Source organism: Vulpes vulpes, chromosome 2 (assembly GCF_048418805.1).
Source record: "Vulpes vulpes isolate BD-2025 chromosome 2, VulVul3, whole genome shotgun sequence".
Taxonomy (NCBI): domain Eukaryota; kingdom Metazoa; phylum Chordata; class Mammalia; order Carnivora; family Canidae; genus Vulpes; species Vulpes vulpes.
This window is the reverse complement of record NC_132781.1, coordinates 68,045,551-68,062,013: the sequence shown is the minus strand read 5'-3', so window position 1 is coordinate 68,062,013 and position 16,463 is coordinate 68,045,551. Positions and strand designations below refer to the sequence as shown.

The following is a 16,463-nucleotide window of genomic DNA, read 5'->3' as shown; positions in this document are numbered from 1 at the left end:
TAAGAGTCCTTTAAATCAGTGCTTCTCAAACTTGAAGACATGTAAAAAAGCACCAAGGGATCTAGCTAAAATGTAGATTCAGACTCAGTTTTTCTGGAGCAGGACATGAGATTTCTCACTTCTAAAAATTATGAGGTCATGCTCATGTCACTGGTCCACATCACTCCCCAAACAGGCAGATTTGGTATGTACTTATAGGCAGGCTTTATAGGTGCATATTATATTACTTCACATTTCACACGGGTGTCCACAGTCACATATTTTTGAAATGGAAGAGTAAGATTCAAACAGGCCTACATCACCTTATACCTCAATGTCATTAGTACTACACCCAAAAACTCCTTGTGATTTTACAGTGCAATTTTAATGTTTTAAGTTTACTTAATTATTTTATGAAAGGGTTTGGCTGCCTTGTTTATTTTCATTTGAATTATTTTTTTTTTAACTTTTGGCTCTTGAAAATCTGAGAGCAGACACTGGGATGTTTGCTGAAAGACACTCTGAGTTTTCAACATTAAAGTTCTCAGTAGACAAAACTATCAGCTATACTGATTGGTGTTATCAGACTTCATGAAAGTCCTTTTTCTGCTATCCAAATAATAAGAAAAAAAGCAAACAATAAAACAAAAGGGATTATGTTTTGATTTCCTAGAACATTTAAACATTATGGATTTTAAATCAAATCAGAATATAGCAATTAAGATATGGCCTTTCTAAGATCTGTATCATTAATTTCTAAAATAATATCATTCTATATTAATTTATTATAATAAAAATATCCTATCCAGTGCTTCTCATTTTAATAAATGTTTATTATCAAGGAGTGTTTTGTGCAGTATAAGCCACTTGAGCATAAATATAATCATTAATTCTCTATCTATATGATCATGATGAAGCTCTAATTCATTAATGATATAATTCATTTGCACAGTAACAATACAGAATGTGCCATCATCATAACAAAACATGTTAGAGACCTACCCAGAGTTAACTCACAAAGTAGTTATTAGTATTACTGTAAATATGAGGTATAGCATAGAGAGATGAGGGAAAGGGTGGGATGGAGAGACTCAAGAGTTTCACTAGTATACTTTCTCTTATGAGTGAAAAAGTAGAAGTGCAAATCAAGATTAAAACTTTATCTTGCAAGGGAAACAAAAGCAAAAATGAACTATTTTTACGTCATCACAACTAAAAGCTTTTGTACAACAAAGGAAAACAGTTGACAAGCAAAAGACAACACACAGAATGGGAGAAGACACTTGCAAATGTCTTATCAGTTAAAGGTCTAATATCCAAAAGCCACATAGAACTTATTAAACTCAACACTCAGAAAACAAATAATCCAATTAAAAAATGGGCAGAAGACATGAACAGACATTTCTCCAAAGAAGACCTACAAATGGCCAACAACCAATGAAAAAATACTCCACATCACTTGGCATCAGAGAAATACAAATCAAAAGCACAATGAGCTATCACCTTATACCAGTCAGAATGGCTAAAAAATTAACAAGCCAGGAAACAACAGATGTTAGCAAGGATGCAGAGAAAAGGGAACCCTCTTACACTGCTGGTGGGAATGCAAGCTGGTATAGCCACTCTGGAAAACAGGATGGAGGTTCCTCAAAAAGTTAAAAATAGAGCTACCCTAAGACCCAGCAATTGCTCTTCTAAGTATTAATCTAAAGGACACAAACAGTGATCCTAAGGGGTATCTGCACCCCAATGTTTATAGCAGCAATGGCTACAAAGGCCAAACTATGGAAAGAGTCCAGATATCCACTGACAGATGAATGAAAAAAGAAGAGGTGGGATATGTATACAATACAATATTACTCAGCTATCAAAAAATGAAATCTTGCCATTTGCACCACGTGGATGAAGCTAGAGGATATTATATTCAGTGAAAGAAGTCAATTATAGAAAGATGATTATCATGATTTAACTCATATGTGGAAGTCAAGAAACAAGACAGGATCATAGGGGAACAGAGGGAAGAATAAAATCAGACAAACTTAGGGAGACAAACCTTAAGAGACTCTTAATTACAGGAAACAAACAAGTTTGCTGGAGGGGAGAAGAGTGGAGAGGACATAACTGGGTGATGTGCATTAGGTAGGGCACTTGATGTAATGAGCGCTGGGTATTATATACAAATGATGAATCACTAGATTCTACCTCTGAAACTAATAATATACTATATGTAAATTAAGTAAATTTAAATTAAAACAAACAAAAACAAAAATCTTTGGAGACAAACAGACCAGTAGTTAGGTTTTAGTTAGTAGTTTAGTTCTTCTAAACACTCTGTAAACACTATACATTAATAAGTCTCCTTGTTTTGCTGTGTACATATAACAGAAGATTCACAAATTACTAGCCATTGTTGGATCAATGAAACATTAAATTCTTAAAAAATAAAAACATTTCATTCTTTCAATGAGTGTAGTAATTCACAAGTAGCCACCCACCATGCTACTCAAAACTACTGAATTGTCTCATGTTTGATATGCCTGTGTTTGACTTAGATATTAGGAATTCTCTATCCTTAAGATAGTATAATATGTATATGAACAGACTTTCAGCAGGTAATTTCAGGAATTTGCAGCTTTTTTATTACTCTAATGTTAATATTCAAATACATCTTTAAAATATAATTGTAGAAAGTAAAGAGATATATGCAAAATTGGTTAATATAATGGATCTCTGCACTGAAAGCTCCCTCTGCCTGTTAAAAGCACTTCCCCCACAGCTTCCCCCCAACTTTTCAGAGAAATTTTTTCTTCTTACCTATATATTTTTGCCTATCTAAACTTGCACACTCAAACTGCCATTAGTAACTCTCATAAATTACTGTAGATGTGAGCCTATATGTATGTTTGTATACCTATATGTATGCTTTCCTAGGATATACAAATTGTACACATGGAATACAGTATATAGTTTAATCATAACTTAGAGAATGAGTGAAATAGCTAATCAGAGAGCAAATCTTCTTTATAAAGGCAGTTCTAATATATTTGCACAGTTTTGATCACTCAATAAATAGAAATGTAGGATTATTCTTTGATAAATGATACTGTTCAAGAATATACTATCTATTTTGAAAAAATGAAAGCATTTTTCTAACCTGAAACTACCCTGTATTTTACAATAGACAGGCACATACTCCTGGGAATACATTTTATTTTTAATGATAGATATAAAGAGTAGATAATGTTCATTGAATAAATACAGTGTTAGGCAGTAAGTAATTTCCATATAATGTTTCATAGCATTGCTATAACTTCGAGATGAAGAAAGCAAGAAATTGAGTTTCAATCACTTGCACAGAGAGCTGATAAATGGCAGAGGCAGGACTGGAATTCAGGCATTCTGATCAGAATCTATGTGCCCAAACCACTAGAGTATGCTGCCTCTCACAAGCAGCATATTACCCATGATATTCAAGTTAAATCAATCATATTTCAGAATGTACAATCCTTCATTCTTCAGAATTTTAAGAAAAATATTCGTTTTTGCAAAAGTAACCAGTCTGTAAACATATTTAGTTTTAACAGCACATCTCACCTATTTATATGAACAGAAGGAGTATATTTCAATTAGCAGTTCTCAACTGGGTATGATTTTCCCCCCAGGGACATTTAACAATCCATGGAGGCATTTTTGACTATCAAAATGATGAGTGGGAAAAAAATGGTGAGTGGAATATCCTACTGCATCTTGTGGATCAGAGGCCAGGGATTCTGCTAAATATCCTACAAAGAATAGGACCAACCTGTTGCCCAACAAAAAAATATCAATAGTAACCAGTGGCCCAAATTATCAATAGTACCAGTGCTGAGCAACTTTGATTTAGGAAAGAAAAAAAAAAGCAAGATCAAAAATAAATACAAGGTATGCTCTAAAACTGCAACAAAACTAATCCAAGACCATTGAGGTCTAAAAAGAAAAAAAATCTATTCTATTATTCTCATATATAATACCTGCAAATGGATGAAAGGATTTAACCACTTAATTGTCTTGGTAATGGTTCTCAGAAGCATCACACACACACACACACACACACACACACCCTTGTACTTCCATAATTACCATCTTTTGTTAAAATTTTGAAATTAAGATTAGTTTCCTTTTGTTGCATAAAAGAGCATACCAAATAGAACCAAAAGTTCAACCCCTTTGATGTTCTTTGGTAATATGCCTAATTAAAAATAACTAGGCTCTCCAAAGCATAATTACAGAAGCACCTAATACACTATATTTCCAGTCAATTTTGTTTCAAACATAAATATGCACCAGAAGTATGAATGATAGACATACTACTCCCTGCAGTATCTGTACTGTTTCTGAATCAAGGCTTTTTCTTGAGCTCAGTATTTTCGCTACATTTTCCTTGCTATGCAATCATTTCCCAGTTGGACAATTAATAAGTGCTTTTTCTCCACAGCCCTTGGCATGTAACCTCACTTACCCTGTATTTTAGCATGCACTATATACCTTCTTCACTCTGACTGGTTTTGGCAGTGACCCACAATCTAAATCTCTTTCCTCCATTTGATATAAGTGAAACTATAATTATCTAGGGGTAATTTCAAATTACTACTTCATTCCACTAGCAACTGATGAAGATTAGTGGTCTTGCCTTGCATCTGAGTAAGTCAGCAACATAATCACAAGAGAACTCAGCAGGCAACATTTGATTCATGTGAACTCAATTACTTCTGTCAAACATATTCACTTCAATAAAAAGCGAAAACTTCCAAAATGGGTTTTTGCTAATAATTTCGTATTCAAAAAAAAATTCATATGACTCTTAAGGGAAAAAAAAATTGCCCGGATTTTATCAGAAATAATAAGAAATAACAAGTAGGAAAACATACTTATATAAATGGACTTAATACATTATTAGTTTCTGAAAATAATATTTCAAATAAATAAATCGTATCCTTAAAACAGTTTATTGTTGAAAATTTGAGCATATAAGTAAGCCTTAGAAAAATAAATGCATTCTATAATTTAAGTTAATACAATGAGAACCAGAGTATTTTGTCACCTCATTAAAACCAGGTTATTATGGGAAAGGTTGTCAATTTCCCTTAAAGGAGGTTAAATAAGGGGATGTGAAGATGATAGATCATGAACTGCTAAATGGACAGGGATTCCTGAATCAATTGATTGTCTTCTGGGTTTGAAGTCATGTGTTAATGAGCTGCCTAGCATTCTGAATCCTGAATGTAGTCTCTAGAAGACCTTGGGTCAAGTACATCATGCCTTACATCAAGTCACATGAGCATGATCTGACACCAACACCTGATCAAATCCTAGCACAGACTTACCAAATATTAACATAGGATAATCACTACAATGGATTGACTCAAACTTCAGCTTCTTTATATAGTCATATCCGTAATTAAATCCCAACATATTTTGATTATCAAAGAAATAGTAATTAAATGTAAATGTCTAATAAGCATATATTACAAATATATTTTAGGATATGATGTTCTGAGGTTTAAATTACTAAGATAGTCTCTATAACAGTTCATACATCATATGCCAACCATATATGGTTTAACACAAAGAACCTGAGTATTTGCCCTGAGAATCTTAGGACTAAGAAATGACTGGTTTAAGAGACACATTTGTCAATTTTGTGCTCAAACTTTCTACAGATAAATACAAAGGTAAAAAAGAAATCAATACAGTAGTTTTCCCCTACCCACTCTTCTGTTTTCGGTGGTTTCAGTTACCTGTAGTCAATCGCAGAACAGAAACAGATGATTCTCCTGACATATTGTCAGAAGCTCAATAGTAGCCAAATGATAGGTCACGGAGCCTATGTCATTCCCCTCACTTCATCTCATCATGTAGGCATTTTATGACCTCGCATCATCACAAGAAGGGTGAGCACAAGATATTTTGAGAGAAAGAGTATAATAGAGACCTCATTCACATTACCCTTATTGCAGTATATTATTATAATTGTTATATTTTATTATTCCTTGTTAATCTCTTATCATGCCTCATTTATATATTAGACTTTACTATAGGAAAAAGGCTATAGTATATATTGGGTTTCATACTATTTCATCCATCCCTGGGGATCTTAGAATGTAACCCCCTCCAATAAGGGAAGACTACTGCAATTTTAAAGCACAATATTCTTTTATAACTTTGTCCATTCTACTCTCTGTTTAGATTCATTTCATCACTTCTTGCCTTTTGATTTCTTTCTCGTTTCTTAAGGTAACATTCACCACCCCAGCCTTGATCAAGGAGTGTGTGATCTAGCGGGGGTGCATAGAATCATTAATCAAGTAATAAATTAACAAAAAGATGCAAAATCATAATTCGAAATGATTCTATGAAGGGAAGACATATAAGTATATAATAGAGAGGCCTGATCTTGAAGAGTCAGGGATAGCTTCCCAGAAGAAGGGGTGCTGGCAGAGAGAACTGAAGGATTAGTATGAGCTAATCAGGTATGAAATAGAAGAATGTTGCAGGCAATGGAACAGAATCACAGGAAAAGGAACAGAATCACAGGAAAAGTGGGCATATTGCTTTTGAGAAAGTGAAAGAAAGCCAGTGTGACTAGGGCTGAGAGAAGAGGAGGAAGCACAGTTTAAGATGTGTCTGGAGCAAAACCACGCAGGATCTTAACTACTGTAAAAACTCTTATCTTAAAAGAAATCATTGACGTATTTAAAGTTTGAGGTGGGGGTAAAGTGGGGACAGAGAAGGATGGGTGTGTGAGACAACCAGATTTGTGTTTTTGTAGAGGCGATTCATTCACATGCCTCAAAAATCAAAATATTATTATATCAAATCTTTCATTATATTTGAAAGTAAAGTTCCAATAAGATATGCTTATAGATTGGAGGAAAAGAAATAGAGAAAAGTGGATGAGTTTAAGAGACGGCCTAGTGGTAATATCTATGAATATTTCGTGACAGGTAGAAACCAGGTAGTGAGTAGGAAGAGATGTTAAGGATGATTCCTAGAGTTCTAGTTTAAAAACAACAAGATCCTCACTTAACAGTTTGGGGATAGTATGTTAAGACCACAGAGTGATTTAAAGTTACGGTAGACTTGTTTATGACACACACAGAACACAAATATTGCATCTGCATATTCATATTACACGTAGACATAAGTGCCTAGGGAATATCATTGATACCTTAATTGTCCAAAACAAGACTTTCAATATTTATTTATTCATTCAATGATGTAAATTATTTCTAGAATAAACATTTGAAATTCCTCATAGAGTGGCCACATACCATCTGTATTTTTGGGAAAAAAAAAAGAGGCACCATTTATATGGACTACATTATGTGGAATACCCTCTGGGACTGTGAATCTCATAGCCTTCATGACCCCACAACATTCATTTATTCTTACTAGCAGGATGGGGTAATGAATCCATTTAGACAGTCCAGCTAAGTGAAGTTTTCTACAATGTAACCTCTCTAGTTCACTCCACTGTCTTCCAGTTAGGTTTCTACTCCTCAGTTATTGAAAGTATGAGAAGAGAAAGATACCCACTGAGTGCCCAGACTAAGAAACATTCTGTCAGAAAACCTACTTCTCTAAAACACTTTCAGAATAAGCATATACAGAATCCTTTAATCCCAGTAACAATAAAAAAATATCCTCTAAACATACAGAGGACTATCTGTCCATTTGGATGAAGGCAAAGGTCATTGTGATCTGACCTAAAGGGACCATATACCATCCTCTAAAGTGACATAAACAAATAATCAAATAGAACAATTGTTTTATAATACTAGTAAACAAACTTTTTAACAGTAAGATTTATATTGCAAATATTTTAGACAAAATAATGAAATGAATTCAACAAATTATATTTAATCTCCTGTTTTTGATTCTACAGTTATATATGTCATCATCTTACACTAAAAGGACAGTTCAAGAAGACAAATTAAGATAATGTTAGTTAGAACCTTCCTTATATCCAATCCCAAATAAAAGAGAATTCATTTTCCTGAAAAGTTTAAAATTATTTACAAAACATGTTCGATTTAATAAAATTTCATATATATGCATATACATATACAAAGGTATAGAGAGTTGTAGACTACATAAAAAGATAACCATAACCTTAATTGTAGAGGATATTGTAGGAAGACAAAATAAGAACTTTAAAGATGGTGCAATGTATTTCTAGAGAGAAATAATTCAGCAAAGTCACTATTTTTTACTGATCATTTCCCCAGTTTTGATTCCCTGGTTCTATAATCAATCTACAGTCAGGCCTGAACAAACTTGAGCAAGTTTGATTCACATTATATAGTGGATTTAGGGGGAAAAATGCACCTGAAGCTACCAGGTTGGATTAGGGTACTTTTCAGCATTTAGTTTTCTCTTCAGTTAACAGTAACTCTCATTACCTATTTAGCCTGTGCACAGCATGGTGAAAACAAATGAAGGTTTACAAGGACGAATGAATTTTTTTAAGTAAAAATGTTTTCTTCCACATAAGCTGTTCTTTACTTTGACATAAAGTGCTAACCTATTCCAAAAAGCCATTGTTAAATATCTAAATTTAACTCACCACACTGTGGGCAAAATGAGGATATTTTCAAATGCAGAGGGAAGGATACATGATGAAGAGGGAAGTATACATGATCAAGTTTCAATTTAAAAGAAAAATTAAAACAGGAAAAAAAAATCCCCATGTGTAAATTTTTTTGAAATATTTTTTTTTGTATTGGCTCTATCTCCAAAGTCATTCTTTTGAGTGCTACGTATTTTATTTAAAAGCAAACATCCAATAGGAATTATATGTAAACAATACAGTAAACTAAGTGCTGTTAGCTGACAAATAGTATCATATGGAGTTTATACGGTCAAACTTATTTCTGAGGAATCTTTTAAAGGCAGTTAAAAGCATGCCAAACAAGTCTCATCTAGTGTTTGCATTTGAATTTTTGTAGCAAGGTAAGGGTACTATCTTCTCTTCATGGGGAGAAAATAGCAGTAGAGTAGCAGACAACACTCATACAATCAAAAAATCCTTTGGTTTGAGTTGCTCAAAAATAAAACTTCTGAAAACAAAATGAATATGAAATACTACACTGCAAGTAAGACTTTCTGAGTGTTAATTATATATATTCAGCAAAATATTACATTAAATCTTTAATTGTTGCCAGAAACTTTAAAATTCTGAGAGAAATCAAACTTAAAGAGAAATAATCTCCATAAATTAGCAAAGTAAAAGGTCATCTGCTCATAATCATTGGAGGAAAAACATATATATGATCTAGCTGAAGCAGACAGCACCTGCCAGTCTGCAGGCAAATTCTTACCTTGACAGGTGCCATTTTTCTCTTCATATCCTGCCTTGCACATGCATTTCCCGATGGGCACCAGCCACTCCCCTTCAGCACTGCAGTGCATTTTGGGTGGTTCATCTGTCACAGAATGGTTGACACAGGAGCCCGACACTTCAAGCAACTGCGAAGAATCAGCTCCAGTGATTGTGTCAGGGAACACAGCCAAGTGTCGTACCACAGAAGGACATTTTTTATAGTATACACGCACAGAAACCAGAGCAATGCAAGCACCAACATCTTGAAAAGCAAGATAAAATCCCTTTTTGCTTAGAGGTCCTACATCTCTGACCTCTGTATTTAGTTTCATAACCCGGTCACCAAGATCAAGCTCTGTAAAGCTTTCATCGGCAGCAATGGTATCAATTTTGATGTACTGATTTTCCTTGATGTTTCTCCCGTTCTCATCATCTGACTCAAAGTAATACATGTTAAAGGTTTCCTTACAGGTTCCCAGTCCTCCAGGAAGGCTGTTGCAGTCCCGCAGAGTAAACTTGAGTTCTATAAAGATTCTGGAAGCACCTTCATTGGAAATCCAACTGGTCAAAAGCCAGTTATTCTGATTCTGCTCCATAACTTTGCATACTTGGTATGTGTGGATAGGGGCATAATTTTCATCAACTTCACCAATTTCTTCCCACTGTATAACATAAAATAGACAATTTTTAATATTTAGAAAATAACTAGCAAAAATTATCAAAAACTATTTCATATGTAGAAATTTTTGCAGCCTTAATCTGCGGTATTGGGAGAAGGAATTCTATGATGATAACTTTTTATTAAATACCTTTTTAAATTAGGTAAATTAATAGCACATTGTTCATTGTCTGCGCTAACTCAAAAGTTAATGCATATGAATTTTAGTGGAAAAAAAGAAAAAAGGCATATATTTCATAGAAAAGGCAAAAGTAAATAGAATGTGAGTGCAGTTATCAAGAAGGAGAACTGAAAGGAAAGTATGTATATTTGAAAGATTTTTAAGTATGTAAACTAACAGAGTAGATAAAGAGTGACAGTACATTTTTTAAAAGATAACAGTGAATAAAAAGCAATAAATGTGGAAAAGAAGGTAGAAAAAAATGTGACTTGAATCCACATTTATTTTATTGTGTAATATTATAAATAACTCATCACTATAATAATACCTGAAAGAAATTTCATTAGTTTAAAACTAATAGTAGATGCTTATTTCATTGACTCAACCTATTTAGGATTCTTTTGCAAATGGGATAGCTAAATGTTTATTCATAGATTTATCAATGAAGCATAAACTTAGAGACAGATATAAAATAGGGATAAAAAGTATATGAAAAGCCTTGTCATTTTGAAAACTGAGTTTTTGTTATATTCTGGGAATGCATTAATTATTTTTACCAACATGTTATTTTATGTGTAATGACCTTAAGAGTGCTGAATATATACAAGATACAGAAAAAAATTAGTATGATTTATATAGCTGCCAAAGTATTAGGTCAAAGAGATCCAAACCAATCTCTTGGGCAGCCTGGGTGGCTCAGCGGTTTAGCGCCGCCTTCACTCCAGGGTGTGATCCTGGAGACCTGGGATTGAGTCCCATGTCAGGCTCCCTGGAGACCTGGGATTGAGTCCCCCATGTCAGGCTCCCTGCATGGAGCCTGCTTCTCCATCTGCCTTTGTGTCTGCCTCTCTCTCTCTCTCTCTCTCATGAATAAATAAATAAAATCTTAAAAAAAAAATAAACCGATCTCTTACCCAATAAAATATTTCAGTTTTAAGACTGTGATGTAACCATAATCATTTTCTTAACAGCATAGAACTAAATTATTCTCCATAAAAACATTATTATTATTATTATTTAAGAAGTTGTTTAAATTTGTATAGAATCTGCGTGTATAAAACTATGTATATTTTTGTTTTAAATCTTTAAAAAAGACCCTGAAACAGAGCAATGAAATCACACTGGCTTTCAATAAATCCAGAATGTGATTTCAGACATTAAATATTATAGATTATAAACTTCATAGAACTTCATCCCTTAGACATGAAATTAAATAGAGCATTGTTTCTTGATTCTGTTCAACTGACAGAGATGTGAAAAATGTGGAGTCACAAGGGACACACATAAATCGTGTACCCCAGACGGTCCCTCTCAAAATTCTAGCTGCCATCAGACGGACATAAGTAAAAGGTGCTAATGAGAGAAAACTGCTGAGCTCCTGAAATTCACAAGAGAGAGAGACATCAAGATTTTATCTGAACCACTTTCACGTCGTGGTGTTATGTGAAGCCTTAGTTCTTTCATTTAATCTCACTTTTGTCTTCCCTCAAAATGTACATAAACTCTACTTAGCTTCAGATTTCCAAAACAGCTTTCTTTTTCAGCAGTCCGTCACTAAACTATTTACATTATCTTCCTGAAGTGATCCAGCTATCAATCTCTTTATTATATTACTGAATGCCATTATTAATATTTCATGCAAAAGAATACCTCAACTAACCAAATGAAAATCATACAAGTAACTTCACATATCAAAGTTAAATATATATTCTTTGAATTAGTAAAATGGAAAAAAGCATCAAAAAATTTCTTCTCTAGGAAAACAGAATTACAATGCTACATTGTCTCTGTTTTAGACTATTTTATGTCTTCCAATACAAAACACAAAAAGAATTTCAAATCCTTGCCCTTAAATAATTTATGCAAAAACTATCTCTGCATCATATATTCCAATAGGACACTGCTAGCAAGTAGAGGACTCAGACAAGTAAAATGAATCAGAGCAACAGCATCTTCCAAGATTATAAGGCAAGCAATTCACAGTCTTTGTCTGTACAAAGTCCAAGGTACACAAATATTATTAAAAATGCAAGCCAAGCAGCACTCAACAAGACAGCTTAATAGTTACTGCTTCAGGTGATAATTTCAAAGTATGTGCGTAAGCATCTTACTTCTCTGAATATTCTCAATTAAGAAGAGAAAAACTATAATTTTCTTTGATGTTAGAATCCATCATGGTGGGATTTTATTTATTTTTCTTTTCAAGTGTCCAAAATATAAATGAAGGCTCACATTTTCTATTTTTAATGAATGAACAGAAATACTTTAATTTAAATAATTATAGCCATAAGCTATTCAGAGAATCAACTAGAAAATACGTACAATTTCCCATAAATATCTGCTGCTATGTAGATGAATATGATAAGAAATAGACGAAAAAATTCATCTATTTTGGATTTGCTAGTTGAACTAAAACTTTGAATTCTTCCAAATTTTCTTCCTTTTTAATACAAAGTGTGCATCTTGATGTCCTCAGCAAAGATAATACTGATGTAGAAGAAACAAAGGGGATGAAAAGAAAGAATACCAAAAATTTAAGAATGTGGCAGGTACATCTTTGCAAATGTCATGTCAAGAAAATTATAGCCATATAATGAAGCCCACAAATTGAAAACACAACATTTTTGGTTCAATTTTGTTGGGTTTCCTATGATCCCATGGTTTATTTATTTATTTTTATTTCTTAAAGATGTTACTTTTTTATTCATGAGAGACAGAGGGAGTGAGAGAGGCAGAGACATAGGCAGAGGGAGAAGCAGACTCCCTGTGAGTAACCTGATGCAGGACTTGATCCCAGAACTCCAGAATCACACCCTGAGTCAAAGGCAGACACTCAAACACTAAGCTACCCCGGAGTCCCGATCCCATGGTTTAATAAAAGTATTTGCTGTTCCTTGATCACTGCAAGCAACGTACCTGGGCATTTTGAAGGCATTTTGAAAAGGTGGTCACTGAATGCAAGTCTAGCCACTCCTCAAGGTCCACCCTCAGAGCCTGTGCTTTTCGCTATGTTTCTCTCCTCCTTACTCCTATTACTTTAAGATTAAAGAACTAGTTTTACACAGTCAACTTGGGCTGGGCACTGAAAACTCTAAGTCAGTTGGATTCAAATCCTATGCCTGACCAGGTATCTCAAGCCAGCTACAGTCATGAGAGTTGTGGCAAACAAAAAAGGACTTATTTTCATAAACATGTGTGAATCATGATAAACATACAAATGTTAGAGTTACCAACCTTTCCCATAAAACCAGAACTACCCATAATTCAAACCCTCTATTCCAGTCATTTAATGTCCAGTATAAAATATTAGAAGGGGTCTTAAAAGATCTGGCCCTACCATTCATTTTAGAAATGAGGAAGTTGAATACCTGACAAAATTCCAAACTCTCAGAGGACAACCCTTTCCATCTGAGCGTCCCCTCTGCCTGTGTCTACCTCTGTCTTCTTGTTGGCACATCTCTGTCCTTGATGTATATGTGTGTGGGATTCCTTGATTCACTGCCATCAACTACTACCCCACTCTGTCAAAACGAAATTCACTTTTTTTTTTTTTTGGCATCATCTCACTATAAACTTTTCTTCTTTCTTTTCCTTCCTTCTTTCCTAACTTCTTTACTTCCCTTCTTTCCTTCCTTTCTCCTTCCCCCCTTCCCATTTCTCTTTCTTTCCTTCTCCCCCTCCTTTCTCTCTCTCTCTCTCTCTCTCTCTCTCTCTCTCTATATATATATATATATATATATATATATATATATATATATATTAATACTCTGAATCACAGATATGAGAGTAGAGAGTATGATTTCTTATTCTCTACTGTATCTCAGAGACTGACACCACAGGGCACAGATTAGGGCACTTCTATATTTTGTATGACTGAATTAATATCAAATATATACACATTCCTCCTTAGTCCAGAAATCTGCCAATTCAAAATATGAAATAATTCAATTATGGTATATAAATGATTGTATGATTTGTCTTTTGGGTTGGTTCACACAAAGATAAATTTTGTTCTGTGTAACCTGTCTGAATTTCATAAATTTGAAAAGGAGAGTTTATAAATTCATGGGTCTTTTAAATTAGTCTTCAATAAAAAGCTGTAAGCAGGGTAGCCCAGGTGGCTCAGCAATTAAGCATCTGCCTTTGGTTCAGGGTGGAACCTGGAATTCTGGGATTGAGTCCTACGTTGGGCTCCCTGCATGGAGCCTGCTTCTCCCTCTGCCTGTGTCTCTGCCTCTCTCTCTCTCTCTCTCTCTCTCTCATGAATAAATAAATAAAATATTTTTTTAAAAGCTGTAAGCATTTAAGACATTTTCTCTTAGTCCAATAATTCATACAATTGTTTGGCTTTCACTTTTCTGTATTAACCTATGGAACTATTTTTCATTAGCATTATATTTTAACAGTTTTAACTTATAGCTTAGTTTAAATGTTATTTTTTTCTATGATATATTTAAAAATATTCTTTTCACTTTTCACTCACTAATCTTCTTCACTATTCAGAGTAAAAGCCCAGAATATATCATAGGAGTCAGTGACACTGCACTTTATTTCATATTTCAGTCAAATAACATTAGGACTATCTTAGTGGTTTTTTTTTTGGCAGAGAGATATAAAAATATAGCTAAGAATCAATTATTTTCACTTTTACTCTGATATGCCCAAAGCATAACTTTGTCACAAGACCTTGTTTACCACATAAATGCTTCTTTGAATATATGGATAACTGCCCATTATCCTTTAATGTTACAATATTTTGTATAATGCCTTTGAAATGCTCCAAAAATTAATTCTGGGCTTCCCATTATATTTAAAATACTTTTATATGTCATTTATTATGATCTGCTGTGTGTGCATATGTGTGTGCTTGTTATCTGCGTATACTGTATATTTCCTAATTTCACTGAGGATGTCCTGATTTCAAATTACTAATTAACTGCTGTTTTTAAAAGACCACAACTTCTCCATGACCTTAGAAAACGCCCAGGAAATAGTTTGGCAATATGCTCAAATTTGAAGTAAGGCACTTTAACCATTTTAATGAACAACACATTCCAATTGTCACCCCATAATATGTTTACCTAAAGTCTAGAATTTCTAGAAGCTTCTTGCTATGCAAAAATCAAGATGAAATACAGTATAAAAAATCAGAATCTTCAAACTAATCAAAGATCTTCATTACTTGATCTTATTTTTTTCTATTTTGCTATACTGATTAAAATTGGGTAAAATACATTCAAATAAAGATCTAAATGAATTGCTTATTTTCTTGTTTTCCCCAGGTACATGATAAACAATACTAATACTCTTCCCCATACCATTTTGTAAGACTTACTATGCTTACGTAAAATTATTATGTTTTTCCTTTCTGATGGATGTACAATTGATCTCACTTGTCTGTGTGCATGAAAAGTCAGTCTTAATTTAAGACATTCAATCCAGGACATTTGCTCTGAGAGAAACTGAGCCTGAAAATCCTCAAAGTTAAGTGACTTGGGAACATGATTAATGGCAGAAAAGGTGGAGGAATTAATGGCAGAAAAGGTGGAGGAATCTTGTTATTATCAGGACAAACTTTTTTTTTTTATCTGTTTATTATTACTACCTTTGGTGTGTTACTGTCAAGTAGAAGCCATTCCTCATCAGGAAGAAATACTGTATTATTATGACTAGTACATGTTGAGTACAAATATGAATTCCAAGTCTGCCGGCCTATCTAGTGGCCACCCAAATGCTTAAGCACTGAGTCGAGAAGAGCAAACTTCACCTTGGATCATAATACGTTGAAAGACATTTTGTTATATAAATCAAATGTGATCCTGGGAGATGTGAAAACCTCACAACTAATATAGCACAGGAAAAGTAGTCTATAGCTAGAGCTAGTCAACCCTCATTTCAGATGAATATTCTTATTAGGTACTATGTGCATGAATAATCATAAGGAATACAACCAAATTATTTTCCAGATAAGTAAACTGAGGCTTACAGTGATTGATAGACTCATTAATGCCAAATTAATATCTGGCCAAAACTCTCTGACACTGTTTTCTCCTATTTTTTAAAAAGATTTTGTTTATTCATGAGTGACACAGAGAGACAGAGAGAGAGGCAGAGACACAGGCAGAGGGAGAAGCAGGCTCCATGCAGGGAGCCTGATGTGGGACTCCATCCCGGGACTCCAGGATCACACCCTAAGCCAAACGCAGACGCTCAACTGCTGAGCTACTCAGGTGTCCCTGTTTTCTCCTATTAAAGGTGGTTAAGGTTATAATAGAATAAAGTTA

At 33.9% G+C, this 16,463-nt stretch overlaps 1 protein-coding gene across 4 annotated transcripts in view; it reads right to left on the bottom strand.

Annotated features, from left to right (window-relative positions):
- EPHA5 (EPH receptor A5) overlaps positions 1-16,463 on the bottom strand; it is a 336,936-nt gene that overhangs the window by 256,889 nt on the left and 63,584 nt on the right. For all 4 annotated transcript variants that reach the window (XM_072748868.1, XM_072748866.1, XM_072748865.1 and 1 more), the window contains exon 3: positions 9,339-10,002. In XM_072748868.1, coding sequence (XP_072604969.1) covers positions 9,339-10,002 — 664 coding nt within the window. The remainder of the gene's footprint in view (positions 1-9,338; positions 10,003-16,463) is intronic.